We start from the raw sequence: 26,597 nt of genomic DNA, 5'->3' as shown, positions 1-26,597 counted from the left end.
GATTTGAACCAAGACAAAAGACAAGAGTTTATCCTCACAGCACATACTGCATTTTATAGCATTTTAGCGCAGTAATTTGTTCCTTACATTTTTTGCAGGTTGAAGAAAATGTGTCATCAATCATTTCTATCAAATGATCTGTGTTTGTTTGTATGAATGAACATCTGATGTATGTTGCAGAAGACCACAGATGAGAAAGCAGTGGTGCACAATCAAGACATGACTGGCTTTGAACTTGCATCCCAGCAGCTCCAACATATATATTGAGGATAAGCACAGACCACTGCACCAAAGCTCCCATGCAGCATTTTGTGAGTGGACACTCAGGATTGGGCCTACATTTTTAAAAGCAATGTAACCACTACCTTCTTCTCTAATGCAGAATTTGCTCTTTGTTATCAGTATAAACACTGTTTCCACATTGGAACTAAAAATACTGATCTCTTTAGGCAAATAAAAATAAAACTAGCATGAAAAGTTATGAAGAGGAAAGACAAGCCATTCAATTCATTAATTTATTATTATTTTCTTTTTTCAAAAAGTGGTAAGAGGACAGTGCTGGTTTTGACATCACAAAACAACATTATGAACATTCATTATCATTAGCCAGAAGAACCATTAAAAATGGTTACTACAATTAGCAACGTCAAAAAAAACAAAAACATTTTAATTACAATTTCATTAACACATTGAGTGCAGTCTGTAGCATAAAGGAGTTACACAGTTATTTGATTGAGCTGTAATTTTTGCTGACACATTAAATGACATTTAATTTGATAACTTATCAAATCTACCACTGTCTGTCTCTTGGGATCGGTAGATAAACGCTTGGATCTGCAGCTTATTTCCCAGTGTGATTTGCTGGTCCAGGTGGCACCATTTTCAATTAGAACAAGGGGTTCATCCATCCATTCTTTCGCTTTCACTCACATCTCCTGTTGTTTCATGGAAGAAAAAGATTACATGATTTTCATTTTGGGTGAACTATTCATTAAAGATAAATTGTGTGCATGTCTGAGAGTTATACTGAAGTCATTTATAAGTAAATAGTACCAGGATCAGGAATGTGAAAAAAATAAAAGGATACAGGGAGAGGACGAGGCCCACAGATAAATGAGGAGAGAATTCCACACATAGATCCCAGGGTCAGGGCATAGTGGGAGAGAGACATCTGTGGGGGATGTGCTGCCCTTCAAATAAAGATATACAAAGCCAAAGGGTCCCTTAGATGAGAAAAACACAAGGTATCTCAAAAGACTGGCATTCTATACAGATTATAAGGATAACTAATCAGAGCATCCTGATACTCTGAGAGAGTGATACTGACTGGGGAGACAGAGATTTCCCAGAGAGGGAATGTGTAAAACATGCAACCAGAGAGATAAAGGGAATGTACAGGGAAGTATTTCCATGGCGGGGATTATGTGGCTTAAATCCAGAGCATAAACGGTGCCAGCTGGGTGCTTGTGTGTGTGATCTGATGCCCATTTTATACCTACCAACAGTGGATTAAAGTGAACTTCCTAACAGTAGTTCAGGAGGTTCTTGTGCATAAATTGGAAATAAAATGGCAACGGAAAAGCTAATGGTACTATATAAATAGCTGCTTACCTCAATCATTCCAACAATTTCTCTATCATCCCTGCATCACCCTCCCTTCCGCTCCATAATTTTGTCCCAAGGGGAACCAGGAAGCCACACCTGTCTGCCTTTTCCATATCTCTGAAATACAAAAATTATGATATAAACAATTATTAATTCATTATAATTTATGGATGCATTTCACAAAAAAAAATGTCTATTATATATAGAGATTTAATGTCTATTATATAAAGAAATTATGTTTCAATATCCCTATGAAATATTAAATATTATTTTGAAAATCTTACCAATTACTCCCATTATTACACTTCTTTTTTTCCATTACATTTTTCCAAGAATACATTAATATGCAAATTAGATATACAATGTATAGATGCATTGTATACAATGGGAAAACCCACTTATGGCCATTTTACACACATACTGCATAAAGCAAAATGGTATATTAATTCATTCTGTTATATCTTTCATATATCTTTATACAAAGTCTGGTATAAAAATCTTGAAACCTAAAAATCGAATGGTGATTTTAAAAGAAATCCCATTGTTTTTGCCTATTTATGTCTTTTTATTTAAAAAAAAAAAAAAAAAAAATGAGTCCTGGTGTCCTCTAAAGAGGACATACCATAACATGAATAAAATATGATTTATCAACAATATTATTTTTCAATTTTGTTTCTCATGCTGTAAACAGCGTAATGACATGAAAAAATACTAAATTCACAAAACTTTTTTTTCTGCTTCTCAGGAGGATATGTTGAAATGTTGAAAACAGTTGTGCTGCTTAATATTTTTTTGTGCAAACTGGGAAAATTTTCTTCAGGTTCTTTGATGTACAAAAGGGTAGCATTTATGTGACATATATACATCTTTTGCAACTGATTTGATTTGTAAATTCTGATGCTGATTTGTATTGTACCAGGAACATTCTTTGAAGTCTGTGGAATGATCGATCAATTCCCTGAGCAGTGTAGACTGCAGTCATTCTTTAGATGGATGTGTCTTACGTGAGTTCCTCTTTGACTGTGTGCATTACCTCAAAGCAGTAGACTGGAAGTGGCCTCTGGCAGGCCCACGCCCACACTTCCCATTTCCTCCTATAGAAACGAAGAGATCGCCCAACAACTGTTTCTGGGGAAGCTCCTGTTGGCAGCTTCCTGTGCCACTCCCAATCTGTGAATAAACACAACGTTTCTGAATCTTGAGTAATGACTGTCTGAAGAATCCCCCCCGCCCCCGCCTCCACCCCTACAAAAAATCTTTTTCCGCTTCTTCCTGCTCTTTCCTTCCTCCTGTGACCTCCTTTAGTTATTCAACACTTGAAGTCTTGAATGTATGCTAAACATTCCTTTTGGGTCACAACGATCTCTGAAAGTCAGGGACATTCTAATAATAACAGCCCTACTGCATCCTTCTTTTCAGACATACCCAAACCAGGACAGGGACCCATCAAAAGTGACCCAACCCAACAAGGGAGCCACATTGTCATGAAGAGGGCTGGTGCAGATCTCCTGTCCTGGCTCCATCGCCTCAGCATGAGGCTCTACAGTAGCATTCTGAGATAATCTACAGGCTTTGGGTATCAGGCCAGAGGCAGATAGATCATCCTTCTACAGGTCAAAGGTCATATCTAAACACCTACACGCTGATTGTTTACTTGGAGAAGTTAAGAGTCTGTTCCACCACTGTTCTTGGTAAATGTTCCCAGCCTAGATCTTGGAATAGTCACCTCATCTCCTGATGAAATGAAATGGGAAAATCCCATCAATAATCTTTTGTTAGTTACATAATGCAAGATACATTTACATATAAATGTACTTGAGAACATTTGCATTAAATAGTCTTTTTAGTTCTCAATGCTGTGGATGACTTGCCACTTAAAAAATAATTACTTTTTTTAATTAAAAAATAAAAATGTAAATGAATAAGCCACTTCTTACATTTATTTAAAATATATATAGATAAACGTAACCTTACAATAAAAATCATTATTAAATCAACCTTCAAGTTGACATACAGTATATAGACATCAGTTTAGTCAAATATAACAATAAAATAATACATTATGAACTCAAACAGATAAAGAAAAGTAATTTATGAATGCTTTATAAAAATGCAATAGAAATGATATAACAATATAAAAGTTATTTTTAATGCCAGTCATAGTCCTCCATACAAAGGGCTTCATTCATAATCTTTCTCAGGTACATATCATTATTAATATTGCTCATATTAGGGATTTAAACAAATCAAATTATGACCTTTTCCAGGCAGATGATAAAGGTGAAAAAAACCCACAGACTTACAGTGAAGGAGGCATATCTATGGACTACTAGAATATCACAGAAACTTTGGGGTGGGCCCTTTTCACTTGGACCAATTAGAAACCACCTAGCAATAACCTACAACACCCTAGCAGCAACTTTTGAAGAGCAAACATTTTCTTCTGAAGTTTCACCAGGCAAGCTTTTTTTTTTCCACAGTTCCACAATAATCAGAAAGTTACCATATACCAATAAATAAAAGTTATGCCTTTTTCAACAGTAAACCTGGAGGACCTAAAAGACATTTCTTCACACAATATAATAAGGCTTGCTCCTGCAGTACAGATTAATGTAAAGGCTGTCTGCCTGTCTGTTTGAAATGAAAAGGTTTTAAATATGTCGAACATGTGCTTTAGAGTGGAAAAAGAGGTAGAAATAAACAAAGGATTTGTGGAGAGTGGTACTGTCAGCAGGAGATGAGAAAAATAATCTATATCATACCATCGGAGGAGTTGCTCATTCAAACGCGTTCTCACACACACAAACTGCTGTTTTTCTCCCGGGGATTGACTCCGGTTGGTACCAGGCTTCTGATAAGGAGGTGCAGAGTGTTCTGTGTTATGTCAACTCCTAAATCACACACTTTCAAGGATACTCTCTCTCTCACACACACACACACACACACACACACACACACACACACACATGCATTTATCTCACAGTAAAAGAGAGAGTTCAAGCAACACAGGCAAGATTATGCAAATGCTACTTTGATCATTCAGAGACACCATGCAGAATGTCTAACATATCAACGAATGTTTTGAATCTGCTACATTCTTGCTGCCTGTACTCCTCTGTCCCTTTAAACTTTGAGTTTTAATGCATAGACACACACATCGACCACCTGTATCTCTGAGAGAGTGTTGAGTCTGTCCATTTATCATTCTACCATAACTATCTATACTCACTGACAAACCACAAATCATCCCTCCTGGAAAACTCTGCTAAAGAGTTCCCATGTGGGAGTATGACTTGCTGTATGATAAAGATAAAAAAAAAAAAAAGTTTTATAAATGGTTGGCAATTTAATTTAGTAAGCACAATAAATAAAATTGTAATTTCTCTAGGCTCCACGGTTCACAAAGTTAAAATACACAGGTTTTGCACCTCTTCAACTCTCAAAAACAACTCAAAACTTTCGTTTCTTTTTTTTTTTTTTTGAAATTGTCTTGATTTTCTAAGCCTATATGGCAGGACCTCTGTAAATTGCCAAGTCAAAAAAAACCCATGCAAAATAAAATAATGTATTATTAAATAAAAAAACAATTTTGCACATTTTATACAAAAAAAGTAGAGATGTCTTCATTTCAAATGATAAGAGTACAGAAGAGGATTAGGGCCAAGCAATAATAAAAAAATAAAGCCATCTCGAGATTAAAGTTGTTAAATTTTGAGAAAAAACTTGTTAAATTACGAGAAAAAAGTTTTTAGATTATGAGAACAAATTCGTTAAATTTCAAGAAAAAAAGTCAAGATAAAATGTTGAGAATAAACTCATTAAATTATGAGAAAAAAGTCGTTAAATTATGAGAAAAAACTCGATGAAATGTTGAGAATAAAGTCATTAAATTACAAGAAAAAAGTCATTAGATTATGAGAACAAATTTGTTAAATTATGAGGAAAAAAGTCATTCAATTTCGAGAAAAAAAGTTGAGATAAAATGTTGAGAATAAACTCATTAAATTATGAGAAAAAAGTTGTTAAATTATGAGAAAAAGTCATTCAATTATGAGAACAAATTCGTAATTTAACGACTTTTTTCTCATAATTTAATGAGTTTATTCTCAACATTTTATCTCGACTTTTTTCTTGAAATTTAACAACATTTTTCTTATAATTTAACGAATTTGTTCTCGAAATTTTACAATTTTTTTCTCGTAATTTAATGACTTTATTCCCAACATTTCATCTTGAATTTTTCTTGAAATTTAACGAGTTTTTTCTCGTATTTAATGAGTTTATTCTCATCATTTTATTTTGACTTTTTTCTCTAAATTTAACAACTTTAATCTCGAGATGGTTTTATTTTTTTATTATTGCTTGGCCCTAATCCTCTTCCGTACAAGAGGGTGGGTAAATGATGACAGAATTTTAATTAAAATTAAATTTCAATTTAAAATGAATTTAACTATTCTTTTAAAAACAAAAAAATGTCACCAACACCCAGTTGTTATGATATAGACACGGAGGCAGAGATAAAAGCAATCCAGGTGAGTTTATTGGAACAATATGTGGAACACAGAGTGATAATGGCGGTTATCAGGTTCTTGAGAGATGAATATAAAGTAATACTGTCCTTGTGTGGTTTGTGGATCCAGGAGTTGAGCTGAGATGGAGGGAGACGTTGGAGACACTCACACACACAGAAGGGTAAGCACACGAAGGGACCAGGAGACGAAGGAGATGAAGGAGATCGCTGGAGCAGGTAAGTAAGTTGAAGGGGAGTCCTTAAGGTAAGCATATACATGGCGTAGTGCAAACGAGACCGGACAGTGAGTGTGTGTGAGAGTGGTGGCTTTGTAGTGCTGGTGATTGCAGAGTGAATGAGGTGCAGGTGGCGGTGATTAATAAGCTGGTGATTGAGTGCGTGGGTACTGTGGTGAGGTGGAGCCTGGCGTGTCTGTGACAGTACCCCCCCTCCCACGGCCCGCTCCTGAGGGCCGCAGACCCCGACGTCGTGGTGGTCTTCCCCTGGGTCGCGGGGCAGGTCTGTCTGGATGGTTGGTATGGAAGTTCTGTAACATAAGAGGATCAAGGATATCATTCCTGGGAACCCATGAGCGTTCTTCGGGACCATAGTCCTCCCAGTCCACGAGGTACTCGAGTTTACCACCACGGCGCCGGGAATCCAAGATCTCGTGGACCACGTAGGCTGTGCCGTCCTCTAGGAGAAGTGGAAGGGGGGGCTCGGCGGCTGCCACGTCAGGCTCTGTGGAGGGAACAACAGAAGGGTGGTGAGGTTTGAGTAGGGACACGTGAAATGTAGGATGGATTCTACTATACTGTGCCGGGAGTTGGAGACGATAGGTGACGGGGTTGATCTGCCGAAGGATGGTGAACGGGCCAATGAAGCGGGGACTCAGCTTTTTGCAGGGCAGACGCATCCTGATGTCCCGGGTGGACAGCCAGACCTTCTGCCCCGGCTGGTAGACAGGAGCCTCGGAGCGTCGAAGGTCGGCTGCCATCTTGCGTCTGCGCAGGGCCCTCTGCAGCTGGTGGTGAGCTGAGTCCCACACCCTCTCGCTCTCCCGGAACCAGTAGTCGACTGCCGGAACGTTGGAGGGTTCCCCGTCCCAGGGGAACATCGGGGGTTGGTAGCCGAGTACGCACTGGAAGGGTGTTAGTCCCATTGAGGCTTGGCGGAGAGAGTTTTGTGCGTACTCGGCCCAACCCAGGTACTGGTTCCAGGAGTTCTGGTGGCCGTGACAGAAGGTACGCAGGAAGCGGCCGATCTCCTGGATCTTCCGTTCCGTCTGCCCGTTCGACTGAGGATGGTATCCAGACGATAGGCTGACGGTCACACCCAGGAGGGAGAAGAAGGCTTTCCAGACGTGTGAGACAAACTGGGGTCCTCTGTCGGAGACGATGTCTTCAGGTAATCCATAATAGCGAAAAACATGATTAAACATTAGTTCTGCGGTGGCCATGGCGGTAGGTAGACCCTCCAGGGGTATCAGACGGCAGGACTTTGAGAAGCGGTCCACCACCACCAGGATGCATGTGTGACCGTCAGACTCGGGGAGATCGGTGACGAAGTCCACTCCCAGGTGTGACCAGGGTCTCTCAGGAACGGGCAGAGGAAAGAGCTTGCCGGTGGGAAGATGGCGTGGGCTCTTGGAGATGGCACACTCCCTGCAGCCCTGCACGTACCTCCTGACGTCGTTGGCCATGTTGGGCCACCAGAAGCGTTGTTTGAGCAACGAGAGGGTCTCCTTGACCCCCGGGTGACCAGTGCCAAGTGAAGAGTGAACGTTGTGCAGGAGTGGAGTGCGACGTGTCCGTGTGATGTACTGCAAGCCCGGTGGGCAACCCGGCGGAGTGCGTGTGGAGGCATTGGCGGAGGGAATGGTTTCTTCGGACCACTGGATGGGGCTCACGAAGATGGACTCCGGCAGAATAGTATCAGGTTTTTCGGGCTTTTCCTCAGGAGCATAGAGGCGAGATAAGGCGTCAGCCTTCGTATTCTTAGAACCAGGACGGTAGGAGATGGAGAAGTTGAATCTAGAGAAGAACATAGCCCAGCGAGCTTGGCGAGGGTTGAGTCTCTTTGCGGCCTTCAGATATTCGAGGTTCTTGTGATCAGTGAGGACTTGGAATGGGTGAGTAGCTCCCTCCAACCAATACCTCCACTCCTCAAGGGCAAGCTTGACGGCCAGGAGTTCGCGGTCACCGATGTCGTAGTTGACCTCCGCCGGGTTGAGCTTGCGGGAGAAGAAGGCGCATGGATGGAGTCTACTTGGTGTCCCCTGCTGCTGTGAAAGGACCGCTCCCACTCCGGTGGTAGATGCGTCCACCTCTACTATGAACGGGAGGTCCGGGTTAGGGTGGACGAGGAGGGGAGCGGTGGTGAAGGCCTTCTTCAGGGTCTCAAAGGCGTCGGTGGCTAATGGAGACCAGGACAGAGACTTGGGCTGGTGACGGAGGAGGTTGGTGAGTGGACTGACGATTGTGCTGTAGTTTTTGATGAACCGGCGGTAGAAATTGGAGAAACCTAGGAATCTTTGGAGTTCTTTGATGGTGGTAGGAGTGGGCCAGGACTGTATGGCGGAGACCTTCCCCTCGTCCATCCGGATGCCACTGTGATCAATCACGTACGAACTGGACGGAGGGTTGGTGGAATGAGCATTTTTCAGCCTTGAGGAAGAGATGGAACTGCCGTAAGCGCTGGAGGACCTCCGCAACGTGGTGGCGATGTTCGGCCAAGCTCCGGGAGTAGATGAGGATGTCATCTATATAAACCAGAACGGACTTATGGAGAAACTCCCGGAGCACCTCGTGGATGAAATCCTGGAATACGGAGGGGGCGTTGACCAGGCCATACGGCATCACGAGGTACTCGTAGTGTCCAGTGGGCGTGACGAAGGCGGTCTTCCACTCGTCCCCCTCACGTATCCGGATGAGGTTATACGCGCTGCGGAGGTCCAACTTGGTGAACACAGTGGCACCGCGGAGATGTTCCAGGGCCGCTGGGACGAGGGGAAGTGGATATCGGAACTTGATGGTGATCTTGTTGAGTGCACGGTAATCGATGCATGGCCTCAAGCCTCCGTCCTTCTTTGCCACGAAGAAGAAGCTTGAAGCAGCAGGGGAAGTAGACGGGCGGATGTAACCTTGTTCGAGTGCCTCCTTGATGTATTCCTCCATGGCCTTCTCCTCCGGTATGGACAGGGGGTATATGCGTCCCCTGGGCACTGGTTCACCCGGCAGCAGATCGATGGCGCAGTCCCATGGCCGGTGTGGAGGAAGCTTGGAGGCGCGTTGCGGGCAGAAGACGTCGCTGAAGGGGGCGTCTTCAAAGAAAACACCAGTCCCCTGTGTTTTCTTTGCAGGGGATGAATCATTCAGAAATACTCAACCATCTGAAGTCACAAAACATATAACTGGAACATGGAATGTGAACGCTGGACATCTACAATGCACACACAGTACGCACTTTCCACATATCTGAAGAACGCATGCCATAAATCTCAAGATAAATTCAATAAAAAAGCTTTAGAAAAGGTATTCATCATGGGGGAGGCATCGCCCTGCCGTGTCAGTGCTTGGCACGTAGTCTCAGCACATCTAAAGAGGGAGAGTGAATGAGAGCCCGCATTCTTGGAATGCTCTTACCATTGTGGCTCTTTAATGAGGCAGGGTGAGCGCGCACTCTCCCTGTGACAAACCCCTCGCGCGACACAGCTAATGATGGATGGGAGGCGTGAAGCCAGACGTGAGAGCACCAACCTCCAGCCTTGCGACCCCCGAGCTGTTTAACATGCGTTCTGTCACTTGCCGCTCTGCGAAGAGTGTCAGAAGGGCACCCTCGAAAATCTAACCCATTAATGTTCTCTAGTTCTACAAATGCTTTATATTACAAGATGGAGATGGATGTGTGAATGGAGTTCTAATATTCTTCTGTAAGGTTAACTTTTCCTGCCTAAATGATCTGAAGTTGAACTGAACCATTAAAACTGAATAGTAAAATCATTGGAAAACTCTAGATAAAATGAAACAGATTTAGCAAACCATGCTGCCCACTGTATTGGGGTTTACCTAACAATTTTTTTTATTTTTTCCAATTGAGTGTATGGCCCCAACTGCAAAAAAAAAATAAGAAGAAGAAATAAATAAATAAAAACATGAATAACATAAAAGATACACTTCCAAGTCAAATAAATAAATAAAAATAAACAAAATATTATAATAGACATACTACATTCATTTGTGGAATTCATGTATGTAGAAGGTTTATAAAAAAAAAAAAAAAAAATTGTGTACGGCTCCAATGGCCTGTAGAAACCAAGACAAATATATATATATAAACTTAATGGTCCTTTTTCCAATGTCCTGTTTAATAAAAAATTAAAACAAGTATAAAATCAAATAAAAAACCCATTACTTTTATTTTAAGTTCATCTATGCAGAAAGGTATATAAAAGTAGTGGCAAAAACATGCATAAAATGAAATAAATCAATGGACATACAACATTTATTTGTGGACATTATGTATACAAAATGGTGAATGATGAAATCTCACACAAGCTGGTTCTTTCCAGAGGTATGAGGGCAATGAGTGGTAAAATCAGAAAAGAAAAAAAAACATAAAATAAAAAACGTCTGGACGTCCAGCCGAATACCAGGATAAACACCACATTCCTTTGCTCAGCTGCTGGTATTACGACACAATTGTGAGAATCGTGAAGCATTTACACTTGACAACACACCCACGGCTCAGTTAAAGCGTAAGATAAAGAACAGAAGTGGCTGAAATTTTTAAACCAATTTACTTCTCCACCTAACAATGGATTCAGTCTCCAAAAGTTTCGAACTTAAAGTGTTAAGAGGGCAAACAGTCTATCATAGCAACTATTTCAGGACAGACAGAGACGCCCAGGAAGTACGACCAACACCCATGTGTTTATCTCCCTTTGTACAGCACCCTAAACATTTCCCCTCCACCATTCATAACAATCACACATGACATGACGGGAGCATTGTCACTGCTCTGATCTAACGTTTCCTATTGACTGGTTGTAACAGAGGGGCTTCTCTGGGCACACACTGAGTTAATGCTAAAATTAATGGAGCATAAGTAGATGCCCATGAGTGGAGGTCACAAAAGGTCACAGTTCATGAAACTAAAATTGAATGGAGGTATTGTCTTTTATGGCACTTAAAAGTAAACATGAATTTTCCAGACTAAAACAGGAACTTTTGAAGTCTGGTTGTCATGGTTATTGGCTTGGTGACTGTGGTGTGTGCTGGCAGCGTCAGATCTGGCCTTCACAGGCCACAATCCACACAGCAAGCGCCACAGCAGCTGCGCTTACACATAGCTTTCTCAGACAAATTAACCCTTTCGTTTTCTGAACTTTACCAAATACTGCACCTGTTGATATCCAAGTCAAATTCCCAGACTAATATACTGAAAAAACAAACATGACATTACAAAGTCTGTAAGTGAAAAGCAAAACAGTAAAATTATGCATATTGTGATTACCTTATTAATGTCCCAAATTATTACAATAAATTAAATTAAATGATTTAGTTATTTATTATTGTATTGTTATATAAAAATTCTTTTTTTTTAAATAATATTTTATATCAAATTATGTAATTAATAGTAATATTAGTAATATAATATTACTAATATTTTAAATAAATACTGTTGTTATTATTATTATTATTATGATGATTAGTCTTGTGTCTGGACCATGAACAAAATATTTTATTATTTTATTTAAAAATTATATAATTAATTGTAATATTATATATTATTAATAATATTATATTAGTAAAATATGCAATATACAATTAGTGTGTGTGTGTGTGTGTGTATATATATATATATATATATATATATATATATATATTTTTTTTTTTTTTTTTTTTTTTTTTTTAAATGTGTCTGTGAAGTTTCAGCTCAACATACCCCATAGATTTCTTTTAATTCATTTTTTTAACTGCCTATTTTGGGGCATCATTATAAATGAGCCGATTCAGGGCTACTGGCCCTTTAATTCTCATGCTCCACGCCCACAGAGCTCGCGCTTGCTTTGAACAGTGCATAAACAAAGCTTACACAGCTAATATAACCCTCAAATGGATCTTTACAAAGTGTTCGTCATGCATGCGTCGGATTATGTGAGTATTGTATACTGTTATATTGTTTACATTTGATTCTGAATGAATTTGAGGCTATGCTCTGTGGCTAACGGCTAATGCTACACTGTTGGAGAGATTTATAAAGAATGAAGTTGTGTTTATGAATTATACAGACTGCAAGTGTTTAAAAAATGAAAATAGCGACAGCTCTTGTCTCCGTGAATACAGTAAGAAACGATGGTAACTTTAACCACATTTAACAGTACATTAGCAACATGTTAACGAAACATTTAGAAAGACAATTTACAAATATCACTAAAAATATCATGAATCATGTCAGTTATTATTGCTCCATCTGCCATTTTTCGCTATTGTTCTTGCTTGCTTACCTAGTCTGATGATTCAGCTGTGCAGATCCAGATGTTAATACTGCCTGCCCTTGTGTAATACCTTATAATGTTGGGAACATGGGCTGGCATATGCAAATATTGGGGGCGTACACCCCGACTGTTACGTAACAGTCGGTGTTATGTTGAGATTCGCCTGTTCTTCGGAGGTCTTTTAAACAAATGAGATTTATGTAAGAAGGAGGAAACAATGGAGTTTGAGACTCACTGTATTTCATTTCCATGTACTGAACTCTTGTTATTTTACTATGCCAAGATAAATTCAATTTTTCATTCGAGGGCACCTTTAATAGTAATTAGTAATGAATGCAATATATATATATATATATATATATATATATATATATACTAATTATTAGAAATATTAGTAATATTATATTATTAATATACTATGCAATAGGTAGAAATATATTGTAAAATTAATAAATTATATTATAATAATAATCTATTATTATTATTAGTCTGGTGTCTAGCCAATGAACAAAATATTTTATTATTAGTATTTTATAATTATATACTATTAAATATACAATTAATAGTAATATTATATATTATTAGTAATGTGATATTAGTAATATATGCAATTATATATATATATATATATATATATATATATATATATATATATATATATATATATATATATACAGAAAATCTTAGGATGTTGCACATCTGCACTTAAAACAGTGGAATGTTTGATTCATCATTAGTGTGGACAGTGTTATTCATGGGCTAGTCTTGCGTCTGCCCATCAGAGTCCAACCCAGCCCTCTCTATTGGGTCCCCCCGCATGAGCTGATACATCTCATACAGATCCTCTGTGCACGCGTGACAGCAGCAGCAGCGCGAGCAGAGCACAGCACGTCACTCCAGACGACTCCGCGCATTCAATACATCACAATCCGCGCAGCCAAGGAAACCCACCAAAACTTTGCCCCCCAAATCCCCGGACCCTCAGGGTGGGGTAGCGCCGCAGAGAAGCAGCAACGCAAACAAAAGCACTCCTCTTGGCTTTAAGATAAAAAAAAATACCAGCTGCAAAAAAGTTTAGATACAAACTCAAAACGACAAGCGGAACCGATCGGCGTCTCCACATTTCCATGCAAAACTTTTTGTGAAGTCAGTGAACGCGGAGCGGCGAGCATCAAACTGACGGACTGAAAATGGCAATCACATGGACAATCATTGTATTAGGTGAGTTTACGTTCATTAAAGTTAAGGATGGTGTTTGTATATTAATTAAACTTAAATATTGATCATATATTTAATATTAACATTAACTAAAATGATTTAATCTTATATAATTTAGTTCATTAACGGTTGATTATTCAAACACCTCATTTGAATATAAACTGTTCGTGTTTTTAGTACGTTTTTAAATTCATTCAACAATTCCCAAATAAGGTCATCATGATTTAAACGTCTTTAGTCAGTTTCTTCAAGCAGCAAGTCCGACGATGACATTTAGTTCAAACGTTTAAGTGGAAATTCTTTAGTAACTTTAATTAATGAGCCAAAAATAAACATTATTGTGTCAGAAACATTTGCCACTTTTAATTTCTGAAGGTCTTACTGTTTTTAAAATGATATAAAAATGTCAAACATTTAAACGCTTGTCTTTTTGTCTGGCATTTTTGCCCTGAGTCCTGGTTAATGTCTGACCCTTTTCTGACATAAATTACATGGGAAATCTCACAAAATTTTGACTAACACGTTCTCATAAACATTTATAATTAATGTACATCAACTGTTTATGATTTAAAGATAATTATTAAAAAAATATATTTTGCTGATGGCTGCTAATCAAAAAAGACCTGACCGCATTGTAGGGAGAGATTTGTTATAGTGGCTCTGGGAAGTGCAGCATCTGTGCCACTCAACATTTCTGTCAGCCACTTTGCTGAAATTACAAACAGGGACACAATTACAGATAAAGTGCGTCTCAGACTCCAGAGGGATGTAAGGGAGGACTGTTATTCTTTAATTATCAGTGTGGTGCACCTGCCCGTCCACATCACACTGACAGTCTATAAAAGAAGGTCATGTTTTGTTTTGTTAAGCTGACCTAAAAGCATCATAAGCATTTCTGCCTATACTCTGTCTCAGTCAGCCTTTTCTAAGAGGTCTGATTAATTGTTTGAAATTGCATTCTTGCAAGGCTTGTAGGATTAAGTACAAGAAGTGAGGATGTTGTAATCGCTGCTTTTCAAGGTTAAGCCTTTATCGATGTTCCCTAGAGTATTTATAAAAGTTTCCCTATGTGTTGATAAACGTGGGTTTGAAGGCTTCCTTGTGTTGTGTAATGTTTCCTCCATCCTCTACTCTACTGTCAAAATAACCCCTCAACTTTTAAATCAGCCAAACTAAACTGATTGCAACAAAGTATCATTTGGCAGTGCTCTGGTCTGGATGGGTCCTGGCTGGCCGTCTCACACTAGGCTTGGGAAAGTGCAGAACAATGGGTAGGAAAGTGTTCTGTCAACATCCCCGTTCCCAGAGAGAAAGGTGTGGCACTTATTTCCTCTCTCCTCTGCTCATGCCTGATCTTACTATATAATCACAGCCAAATGATCCAACTATTTCTGATAAACAACATCTCTGAGGTTATTCAAGGAATGAAAGATGGAGGAATTTCTATGAAGCAAAAGTAGATGATGGTGGAGTTTTACGATGCTTTTTAAAGACCCCATGAAAAGCCTTGTTATTGATGGTTTTCTATCTTGTATTGATGCATTTGCTACTGAAACAGGAAGTTTGGGTGGGGCATAGTGAAGGGCTTGTCCCTTTTTAAGTAGCCAATAACCATTAGTTTGCAACCATGAACTCAAAGTGTATCACGGTATAATTGTATATCAAAATAAAAAAAACATAGTTGAATAAGATTTAAAGGGTTAGTTCACACAAAAATGAAATTTCATTAATTACTCACCCTCATGTTGTTCAAAGACCTTCGTTCATCTTCGTTACACAAATTAAGATATTTTTATGAAAGCAACGAAATTACCACATTCAATGTCCATAAAAGTAGTAAAAACAGTCATACGTCAGTGTGACTACAGTAGTTCAATCTTAATGTTATGAAGTGTTAAGAATAATTTTTGTGCGCAAAAACAAAACAAAAATAACGACTTTATTCAACAATTTTTCCTCTTCTATGTCAGTCTTTTACGTAGTTGGCGCTGTGCTGCGTTTCCGTGTTTATGTCCGAACGTCTGCTCATTATTGGCCGGCTCACACGCATCACACGCATGCCTCGTGCTGCTCACGTAAACAGCGTCGTTCTAGATTCGGACGTAAAACCTGGAAGCACAGGGGAGAGATGAATTTGTTGAATATTATCGTTATTTTTGTTTTGTTTTTGCGCACATAAAGTATTCTCGTCGCTTCATAACATGTAAGTAACCACTGTAGTCGTGCTAAATATTTTAACAATGGCTTTACTACTTTTCTGGACCATGAATGTGGTAATTTCGTTGCTTTCAATGAAGGATAAAAAAACCTTTCAGATTTCATCAAAATATCTTAATTTGTGTTCAGAAGATGAACGAAAGTCTTACGGGTTTGGGATGACATGAAGGTGAGTAATTAATGACAGAAATTTCATTTTTGGGTAAACTAACCCTTTAAATAGATTTTTTTTTAATTATTATTAATATCTTATACATACAAGTTTTTTAAGATACGGAGCCCCAGACATGACATGCAGGAAAAAAAAATAGTATGCTAAATTTACTAATTCGTTCCCCCAATTTACTAAAACGTGCACACGATTTACTCTTTCGTTCCCTTGATTTACTAAAACGTGCGCATGATTTACTGTTTCGTTCCCTCGATTTACTAAAACGTGCGCACAAATTACTGTTTCGTTCCCGTGATTTAGTAAAACGTGCACACGAATTAGTTTTGTTCCCTTGATTTACTAAAACGTGCCCACAAATTACTGTTTCGTTCCCGTGATTTAGTAAAACGTGCACACGAATTACTGTTTCGTTCCCTTGATTTAGTAAAACGTGCGAACAAATTACTGTTTCGTTCCCTTGATTTACTAAAACGTGCGCACAAATTACTGTTTCGTTCCCTTGATTTAGTATAACGTGCACACGATTTACTGTTTTGTTCCCTTGATTTAGTAAAACGTGCGCACGGATTACTGTTTCATTCCCGTGATTTAGTAAAACGTGCGTACGATTTACTGTTTCGTTCCCACGATTTACTAAAACGTGCGCACAAATTACTGTTTCGTTCCCTTGATTTAGTATAACGTGCACACGATTTACTGTTTCGTTCACTTGATTTAGTAAAATGTGCGCACGAATTACTGTTTCGTTCCCTTGACTTACTAAAATGTGCACACGATTTACTATTTCGTTCCCTCGATTTATAATTCACATGATTTATAAATCGAGGGAACGAAATAGTAAATCGTGTGCACAATTTAGTAAATCGAGGGAACAAATTAGTAAATCGTGCGCACTGTATTTTTGCAATTTTATATACTGTGCAATTTTATTTACTTCTATTTTAATATATATTTTTAAATATTTCCCGTGATGCAAGTTCCTCCAGTCTTCAGTGTAACAGGATCCTTTGGAAATAATGGAAATGACGTCAATTTGGCGCTAAAAAATACTTCCTGTTATTATCAATGTTGACAACAGTTACAGCTTAATATTTTTGTGGAAACGGTGATAAATTTTTTCAGTGATTCTCACATTAATCTTTGATGAATAGGAAGTTCAGAAGAACAGCATTTATTTGAAATGGAACTCTTTTATAACATTATAAGTGTCTTTATTGTCAATTTAATGCATCTTTGCTGAATAAAATTATTTATTTCTACTGACCCCAAACTTTTGAACGGTGTAAATGGTATAAATCTCCACATGCTGACATATGTCAACCATCCAGCCTTAGCATGAACCATGATTTGTGTGCTGGTCATTTGCAGATGGTTTTAAGTGGAGGGACTAAATACTCAGAAACACCCATAAGTGCAAGATGAGTCATCAATATGTTCTGCCCATTTACAGAAAAAAGATAGATACCAAAGGTATATTTATCAGCTAAAACCTTATATTGACAGACTGGCATAAATTTCCTTGAACTATTAGGAACTATTCATTGACGAAAAGCCACAAAACTCTTCTTAGTATGGCACCAAGAAGTAGCGTAATCCCCTGCTTAACGTGAGAGTGTCGGAATGCTTCATAAGGGAGCTGAGTAAGGTAAAGAGAGAGTGAGAGACTGGCTTGTGTATCTTGAGACTGCAAAGATGGCCCCTCTGTCATTCTCCCCCTTTGCTTATTATGTATAACGTCTGCAACTGGCACCACCACGGTCTTCAACTCCCTTCTCTAATCCAACCTCTAACCCGGCCTCCCCTCTCCACCCACAAATCCTTCATTTCATCACACGGATACTTTGCACCTTATAGCAGCTAGTATTTCTTAGCAAAAAAAAAAAAAAGGCACTCTCCAACAGATGAGCTCATATATCAGCTCAGCATTATTGAGTGTTTGCAATTATTCAAAATCCCTTTATCTTTAAATGAATGAAATGTGGCACTTTAGCTTTGATACCTCACACTCTGAGTATGCAGTTCTCATAAAGCTTGATGCAGTTCTATTAGTACACATAATGATGTTTGATAGTGTGTGTCATGAGGAATGTGTTTGAGTCAGGCACACAAATGCCCACTGACCTTGTTCGGCCTCTGTCCAGCCCTCTCAGACTCTTTCTCTCTTTCTTCTGTCTGTCTTTCATTCACTGCGCACATTTTTATATTCACAGTCCCTCTCATCACCTCAATAGTGGGGGTTAGTGACTCAGCTCCATAAAGGAGCCCCCCAACCCCATCTTACCCCTCCCCCTCCCACTGGGCCAGTTCAATTACCTCTGAATAGCACACTATCATGGGGGAGAGGGGGCTTGGGGCCCAAGAAGGTCTTGCACACAGCTTTTTTTTTTTTTTGGGTTGGGGTGTGTGTGTGTATTCAAATCAATTAGTACAATATAATACAACTGCAATTTAGGAAAAAATTATTACTTTATTAGTCCCCTAAAAAGTACAATACTGTCACTGGGGCAGTACCTCAAGGTACAAAACTAAAAGCTACTAATATGTCCCTTTAAGGTACTACATTTAGGGGTAAATAAGGTACAAAGATGTACCTTTTTGCTTTTTTGCCTTAAGGCATGGCCATAACCACCATAGACACCATAGACCCCCCATAAATAGAAATGGCCAACTTGTCCCCCCAAAATTTGATATTCTTTTGATGCTGCTCTGCTGTACTCCATTACACACTGCTATGTTTGTTGTTACACCGTGTCTACACCAGACGCGACTTTATTCTGTCTACACTGAACTTAACAAACCGATTATTGCAAAGCACTTAGACTACGTCAGAAATAGAACGGGGAATCTGTTTACTGATGGGAATTTGTTGTGTCGCGTCGCACCACATCCAGTGTAGTAATATCCAGTAATATCACTGATTGTAATTGGTTCTATTATCTTTTGACGCGGTGTTAGGATGACAAAAAGTTTTAAATGTTACATTTTTAGGCTGTATACCATCAGCAATTTAACAGTGCTTGTTAATGTAAAAAATTATTAAGATGGTCAATCAAATGAAAGAAGGCAAACTTACTGTTCACAGAAGATGAGAATAAATTCCAATGCAACGCTTTAGTTTTAGCAGTGAAAGCGTGCATTGTAAGATGTAACTAGCTAAATATTTAATATTTGACAACTGTTTTTCAATAGAAATGTTCAGCAAAAAACAGTAATATCCATTGATGGGTAGAGGGAAGAGTAATAATTTAATTCCTATAATAAAAATATCACTAATCCAATAACATCCCACCTCCCCACACAAAAAAATTTTATTCCAAAAGTTTCTGGGATTACTGGAACGGTACCTCCAGAATCCAAGTGAGAGTGTGGGAGGGAGTCTGTAGGACAGATATAAGAGTGAATTGTATGCCAATGTAAGGGGTCACACATGAGTATGGAGTATGTATGCAGGTGAAATATCTGCATCTTATCTACATTGATAGTGTTAGGACCGGCAGCCCTGTCAGTGGGTAATAAACAGACTGCAACTGACAGCAGGGTCAACGAGGGTCAATCGTAATGATGGAACTATTGGAAACCACAGGGTGATGAAGGAAGATAAGAGTAAAAACACCAACCTCACACTTTCCATTACTCAAATAAATGCATTCAAAGAGTTTCATGGTAATTAATTGGGTTCTTAAAAGCAAGGACCAATGGAGTGCAGTGAAGTTAGGTCTGGAGCTGTGATAGGCAGCCTTGCTGATTAGCGGTGGCCATATTTTTGGATACGCAAGGCTGCGTGATAAGATGGTGATTAGACAGAGGGCTAAATGAAAGACAACACTGGTTCACCAACCAAAATAAACAGCCTCTCATCACTACCCCCCATCCCGACAGCAACAATGCACTGTTTCTACAACAACCACTGCTGATTGTCCTGACATCCCATTAGGTCAAGATTTACAAGATCATCCTGGGTGGCCACTGAACAGTTCTGGGGGGAAAAGCATTAGGAACTACACCAGAAATAGAAATTAATTGCATAAAATGTAGGAGTTTAAGTCACTTATTGCATAAAGTCTTGGACTGACTGATATAAACAGTCGTCATGGTGTCTGGAATCAGCCAGTGATGTTTTGACAGAGATATCTGCTTACTGTCATGAATACCCTAGTGAAAAAAAATCTATATCAAAATGTATTTAAAATAAAATGATTTCTTACTGTATTTTGTAATGTATTTGTAGTATAGTTAACATAAAATAAATGCATTTTAAATACATTTTAGTACATTTATTTTTCACTAGGGTAATGACTCACATTATTTTAAGTTACACAAACAGCACATATAATGAACAGCAAATATATTATGAACTTGAGAGCCGCAAGTTAAGGAAAAGCAATTGTTTTAAGTCTCAAGAGACATGAAACAAATTTGGACACCATTGTTTTGGCATCTGTGGTTCTGCCCATAAGAGTAGGTGTGTCACTTCCTAAGTTATTGTATGGAGTGTCCTGTCCAGCTCACTAAAACAGAGATAAAGTCTCATTACAATGTGACATCAAGACATAATAATAGCAATATGAGGTATATAAATAAAAAGAAGAAAAAATTAAAATCAGAAACTAAGTAATGAAAATGTACTGTTTTTGATGGCGGTCTGATACCTCAAGAAGGAAATAAATTGCATGGAATTAAAATAAATACAAGACGATCAGTTTAAATTATATAATCCTAATGCCATTTTTAAGCATACAATTAAAATCACTGCCAATTAAATTTCACTGATGATAACTGAGGACATTTCACTCTGAAGAACAAAGCCACATTCACATTCGAAAAAGGATCCAGATGAAGACTGACTGTTTAAATAACTATGCTTATGCTTACCTGACAAACACAGCAAAAATACTCTTTGAAAAGTAGCAAAATTCAGTTGTTACTTTAGTCAATTGATAGAGCACTAATAGTTCGATTCAAATCATTGTTACAGCATGATCAAGTGTGCATTAACTCATCAGCTACTTGTTAGCATGCACAAAAGCAGCTTTACTGCACTTTACTGCACTGCTGCTGTGTACCTACTGTATAATTCTGTGTTATAGCAATCGCACAGAACCAATAAGAAACGCTGAGTTTGCAGAGCAATATATTCTTACACGTACAGTTTTATTTTTTGTTGTTGTTCCTCATAGGTGCTCTCCTGCATGATGCCTCAACGCAAAACAATACATCCACCTCATTGGACACCACTAATTCCACCTCAGTGGACACCACTAATTCCACCTCAGTGGACACCACTAATTCCACCTCAGTGGACACCATTAAACCCACCTCAGTGGACACCACTTCACCCACCTCATCTAACCCCATTATACCCACCACAAAGAATCTGGAAACATCCACCAAACTGAACCCCACTACAGTAAACCCCACTACACCCACCAAACAGAGCATCACTGCACCCATCCCTACACAAAACCTCACTGCATCCAACACTACACCCACCAAACTGAGCCCCACTACTTTAAAGCATCCCACATCATCTTTGTCACCCCACTCCACTCCTTTGGCATCTTTGGCTACTAAAGAGCCAACCCAGCAACCCAGTAGGTCTGATTCACCCCAAGTTACAACCCAAATCACAACAATTCAACCCACCACAACCACTGCTAGTCCTACAGACTCCAAAGTTCAACAGTCCTACAGTACTAAAAGTTCCACAACATTCAGCCAAGATACCACCAGCTCAAATGAACCTGCAACCACCACCAATAAAAGAAGTGGAACTTCCCCAAACAACCAGGCAGACCCATCAGCTGGTACCACAAATTGTGAGTCACATTAATCACAACAGTACAGCCTTTATGACTGCACAACTTGAACACCTAACGATGGTAATTCTGTGATTGTTTACTCACCCTCTTGTCCTAAAGCGTATGCCTTTCTTTCTTCCATGGAACACAAAATCAGCACTTTTAAATAACGTTCCTGCTGTTCTTTTTCACTCAATGGAAGCAGCACTGTGTTAGAAAGAAAACATGCATTTATCAAATCTCAATTGTGATTCTTGTAAGACTTTAATAAATGATGACTGTAATTTCAGTTCAGTTTTTTAGCTTGACAGCTTTTGGTTACCTGTTGTATTGGAAAAAGCATTGAGTCTTCTGTAATATAGTAGTTAAATTTCAAATAGTTTTGTGCGTCCCTATCTGTGGAAAAGGGAAAATTTTTAAGTTCTGTACATGGAATGTCACTGCACAATCTATGGCCTCTCTTTAGGCCCTCTTCAACACACTTTGATAATCTGTTTCAAAACCAATAGTTTGATGTTATCATGTTTCTTGGCTAACAATCTGATAAGCATAAAAAACGCAACACAACAATGTTAGGTAAAATAGCCCACTTCTAATTAATGAACAGATTTGGTTATAATTTTTATAAGCATTGTGTTACATTGTGCCGGGGAAAGTAATGCATTACAATATTGCGTTACTCCCTAAAAAGTAACTAATTGCGTTACTTAGTTACTTTTTATGGAAAGTAATAACAACAACAACAAAAATGATATTTTTGGCAAATATAAATGCCCTTTCACACCAAAAGTGGAATGAATAAGCTCACAAATCACAAATGTGATGTTTATCTAAAGTCATTTTTGCTGGTTGAATTGGATAATCGAAAGTCAGCAGCAAAGACATTGGTTAATAAAGTGAGATTAAGAACAAAGTATATTTAATTATTGCATTTCACAGTTTTATTCATTTTGAATACTGACTGAGTTGAGTAAATGCTCACATTTAGTCTAGAACTACAATAACCATCATGTTTAACGCCTCTGCACTTATGATTTCTCTCAACATGGGGACAGGAGAGATGTCAGTTAATACATGGGAAAACAAAATAACTTACGTTGCTTGTTTGAAAAAGTAACTGCATTACTAGTTACTTTAAATGTAATCTGATTCCGTTACTCTAGTTACTTGTAATGTGTTACCCCCAACACTGGTTACAAAGTTACAAAACATACAATTGCAATTGTGATATGAGCCCTTTTCGTTTATGGAAATTTATGGCACTTTTTTTTTTTTTTGACAGAATTTTAGTTTGAACTAATAAAAAGCATTTACTTTTCCTGTCCACACCACAGCAGCACCAGCATCGACTGTTTCTCAAGGTTTTACGAAACTGGAAACACAAACAACTTCTGCTCCGATCACATCAACCACACTTCCGGTCACAACAAGACCTGTCAACGCAGATAATAAAATCCCTACTTCAGAAAATTTCACACATGTAAAAAACTAACATTTGTGTTTTTTTCTTAAATATTGTTTACATTCTTCACCCAGATATTGCACATGATCATGTTCTTTATTTCTCTTCTGCAGGATGTCTTTGATCTGAGTCACAGCAGTAAGGTGAGTGTTTACATGGATGTAAATAACAGCATGTCCTATAACTTCATTCTCTTTTTTTTGGACAAAGATTTCAGTCATTGCTCCCCAAAGGTTCATCCATTTTCCACTGAGATGACAGGAAATACTGTGTAATCCCTTTTAAAAAAAGTATATGTTCTCATCAGGTGGAAAATGCCCTCTCCCTGCTCTTCCTCCTTTCCCATATTCCAAACAAAACAGTACTGGTCACAGAGAGCTCCATCTTATAATTCAATATCAAGAACCTCTATGGAAAAATACCACAAGGGAGCTGTTTGATCTATAAACTAAATGTTTTAGACACGTCTAAATTATGGTAAAATCAATTTCAGAACAAAATATGAAATGCAGCCAGAGAACATTTCTTGGACAACAGCAGTAAGCAAATTGACTGACTACCCTTCACAAAATCAACCTAGATTCTTTTAAAACTGATCGAAACATGCAGCTAAACATGAAGTGCGATTTGCTCTGTTTACACAGGGGAACGTCGTGCATGAAACCTGTAAGCAGCTGGGTCAGAATCTGAAAGGAAATTGCTCGGTCACCGTGGAAATTCAAGGCAATAAATTAATTGGAACATTTACAATAAACGGTGAGGGAAATGTTATGGTTTCCAAACACATTACAGCTTCATCTGGAGGAATCCCTGGATTCAGATCTTGCCATTTTATGATCAGTCATCTTTAATAACAAAAGTACAGGAAATTATATTATAGTAATTCCCTTCCTTTTCCATTTACAGCCGACCAAATGATACCGACAGAGAGCTACAAACCTCAGGTCAGGCGATTGACAGACAATAATACTGTGACTCTCTCAGGAAGTTTGTTTTTTTTCTAACACACCTTTTCTTGGCAGAAAGAGGACGTTATAACAGACAAGGAGCTGATACCAGACACGTTGATTGCCATCTTGGCTTCGTGTGGCGCTTTGGTGCTCATTTTGTGCTGCTTTGCTGCATACTGCACTTATCATCGCAGATCCTACAGGAAGAACCAGGTAATATTCAATTCCTAACACAAAAATGAATTAGACATACTTGCATTGCTTGAGTCAGGCTCTACTTTCAATAAATACAGCAAATGGCCATTTTCTGAATGATTCAAGCCAATTAAATGTCAAAGTACACCCTGAATCCCAAAATGTTACGCCGTTTAACATCCCAACATGTACTTTTACCTGGGTAGCAACACCTGACAGAAGAGCTGCAGACAGTGGAGAACGGTTATCATGACAATCCCACACTGGAGGTGATGGAGATACAGCCTGAAATGCAAGAGAAGAAACTGACATTGAACGGGGAGTTCAACGACAGCTGGATCGTCCCCATAGACAACCTACTGAAAGAAGACATACCTGATGAAGAAGACACCCACTTGTAATGGCACCGGATGAGCCGTCAGGAGCGGGAAACCTGCTGCTCTCATAACGGTAGATTGTGACCAGACAGAATGTAGGAAAAGCAGAGATTGATGTAAAGACTATCAAACGACAATGGTTTCATTTGGTGCCGGGATGTATATGCTGTAATTAAGTAGTTAGATATCAAGTAAGTGCTAGAAATAGCTTTTGTGTGTTTCAGTCTATCGGAAAGGGAAAAGTCTGAGTTGTGTATATGGACTGTCAATGCACAATCTTTGTGCCTTAACTTTACTTCATCACATTTATTTTAATTTTAGCATATTGCTTGGCTAACAATCTGGCCTGTTTCTAATTTAAAACAGATAATAATTTTCAGTATTGAGTATTTGTATTTTTTGTGATTTTTCGCTCACCATCTTAGAAGTTTTTTCCCACTGCAGTGCATTTGACTGCCTTCTAAATGTGATTCTGCCTTAGAGTTTGTTCAAAATGAGGCATCTTAAAATGCAGCAAGTTCACTGCCTCCGCATCGGAGGCATGCCTTATGATCAGGATTGCCAGGTCTGTGCAACAAAATTAGCCCAATGGCCAAATTCACCACTGAATTTGTACATCCGAGGGGTGTATTGGAGTGCCAAAATCGTACATACAGGGGTGGAAATCAACCCGCAAGAATTTTTTTTTTTTTTTTTACCTGCGGCAACAACTTAAAAGAAGCACAATTCCGTGGGAAAACCGCAGATTTGACAACACTGCTCATGATGCCTTAAAATGCCTTTAAGCACAGTCAAGTTTAAGTTTTGTGTGCAAATTGCTCTGTTTTTCTCTAAAACTATATATTCAAGATTCAGGGTTCACACAGTTTTTGATCAGTAAATGTCCATGATTTTTCCATGAGTTTTCCAATAATGTGATTTTAAAAATCACATTATGGAGACAGCAGTCACAAAGTAACTTTTCATTACTTTAAGAAATTTCCATTACTTTTAGGAAATCACATTAATCCAGGACTGTGGGAACCCTGTATTCGTTCTTGAGATGAATGCAATTGTTACGCTTGTATATAATGCTTATTTTTATGCTTTTTTTTTTCATTATGTTTGTTTTCTGTTTAGGGAAGATTAACACTCATATAGGCACAACATTACACTGTGACCAATGGATAATTCATCCTGGTAAATTAGACTATGGCTCAAGATAACGTCCCTCTGCACTAACTCACTCAAGTTTATTTACAGGTATTAAATATTCATAAGCCAACTACTTTAATTAGAATTTTCAGTTTAGTAAATTGATCACCTTTTTGTTTGGCGATGTTTTATTTAATTGTTTTGATGTTGATTTCACCAAAACATTTTTACAATTTTTTTGTTGTATTTGCATGTACTACACCGATTTTTATTAAGAGATTCACTGCTGCCTCAGTTTAGCCGATCTACTTCCACCAAAGTATTAAGGTTGAATTTATTGCTGTATTATGTATTTGAAGTCAGTTTGCTGCTGTGCGAACGACAGGGGTCTGATACACTGGAAGCTGCATCTCTGTCAGATTGGACAGGGACAGCCATGATTTCTAATAAAAAATAAATA

At 38.4% G+C, this 26,597-nt stretch overlaps 1 protein-coding gene and 1 long non-coding RNA gene across 3 annotated transcripts; one reads left to right on the top strand and one right to left on the bottom strand.

Moving 5' to 3' along the window:
• Positions 1-326: 326 nt before the first annotated feature.
• On the bottom strand, positions 327-2,754 carry LOC137024354 (uncharacterized). The gene is made up of 3 exons (XR_010895702.1): positions 2,639-2,754; positions 1,612-1,722; positions 327-935 (listed from the first exon to the last, which is right to left on the bottom strand). It is a non-coding gene; the product is annotated as an uncharacterized lncRNA (long non-coding RNA).
• A 10,684-nt stretch (positions 2,755-13,438) lies between these two features.
• podxl (podocalyxin-like) lies at positions 13,439-26,398 on the top strand. Of its 2 annotated transcripts, none has more exons than XM_067391764.1 (8): positions 13,439-13,835; positions 21,399-22,037; positions 23,357-23,499; positions 23,595-23,624; positions 24,126-24,237; positions 24,388-24,425; positions 24,504-24,644; positions 24,833-26,398. In XM_067391764.1, exons 1-8 carry the CDS (start codon positions 13,805-13,807, stop codon positions 25,025-25,027), a joined length of 1,329 nt encoding a protein of 442 aa, XP_067247865.1. In that variant the 5' UTR covers positions 13,439-13,804; the 3' UTR covers positions 25,028-26,398. The 2 variants fall into 2 exon arrangements, with proteins under 2 accessions (XP_067247865.1, XP_067247864.1); XM_067391763.1 differs by having other exon boundaries at positions 13,440-13,835; positions 23,354-23,499.
• The last annotated feature ends 199 nt before the right edge of the window (positions 26,399-26,597 follow it).

Source organism: Chanodichthys erythropterus, chromosome 8, assembly GCF_024489055.1.
Source record: "Chanodichthys erythropterus isolate Z2021 chromosome 8, ASM2448905v1, whole genome shotgun sequence".
NCBI lineage: Eukaryota > Metazoa > Chordata > Actinopteri > Cypriniformes > Xenocyprididae > Chanodichthys > Chanodichthys erythropterus.
This window is presented reverse-complemented; position numbering and strand designations above follow the sequence as displayed.

Coding starts and splice junctions, on each gene's coding strand:
- podxl (XM_067391763.1), top strand. CDS start 13,805: ATGGCAATCACATGGACAATCATTGTATTAG. Junction 23,500..23,594: donor CTTCAGAAAATTTCACACAT/GTAAAAAACTAA, acceptor TCTCTTCTGCAG/GATGTCTTTGATCTGAGTCA. Junction 23,625..24,125: donor ATCTGAGTCACAGCAGTAAG/GTGAGTGTTTAC, acceptor CTGTTTACACAG/GGGAACGTCGTGCATGAAAC.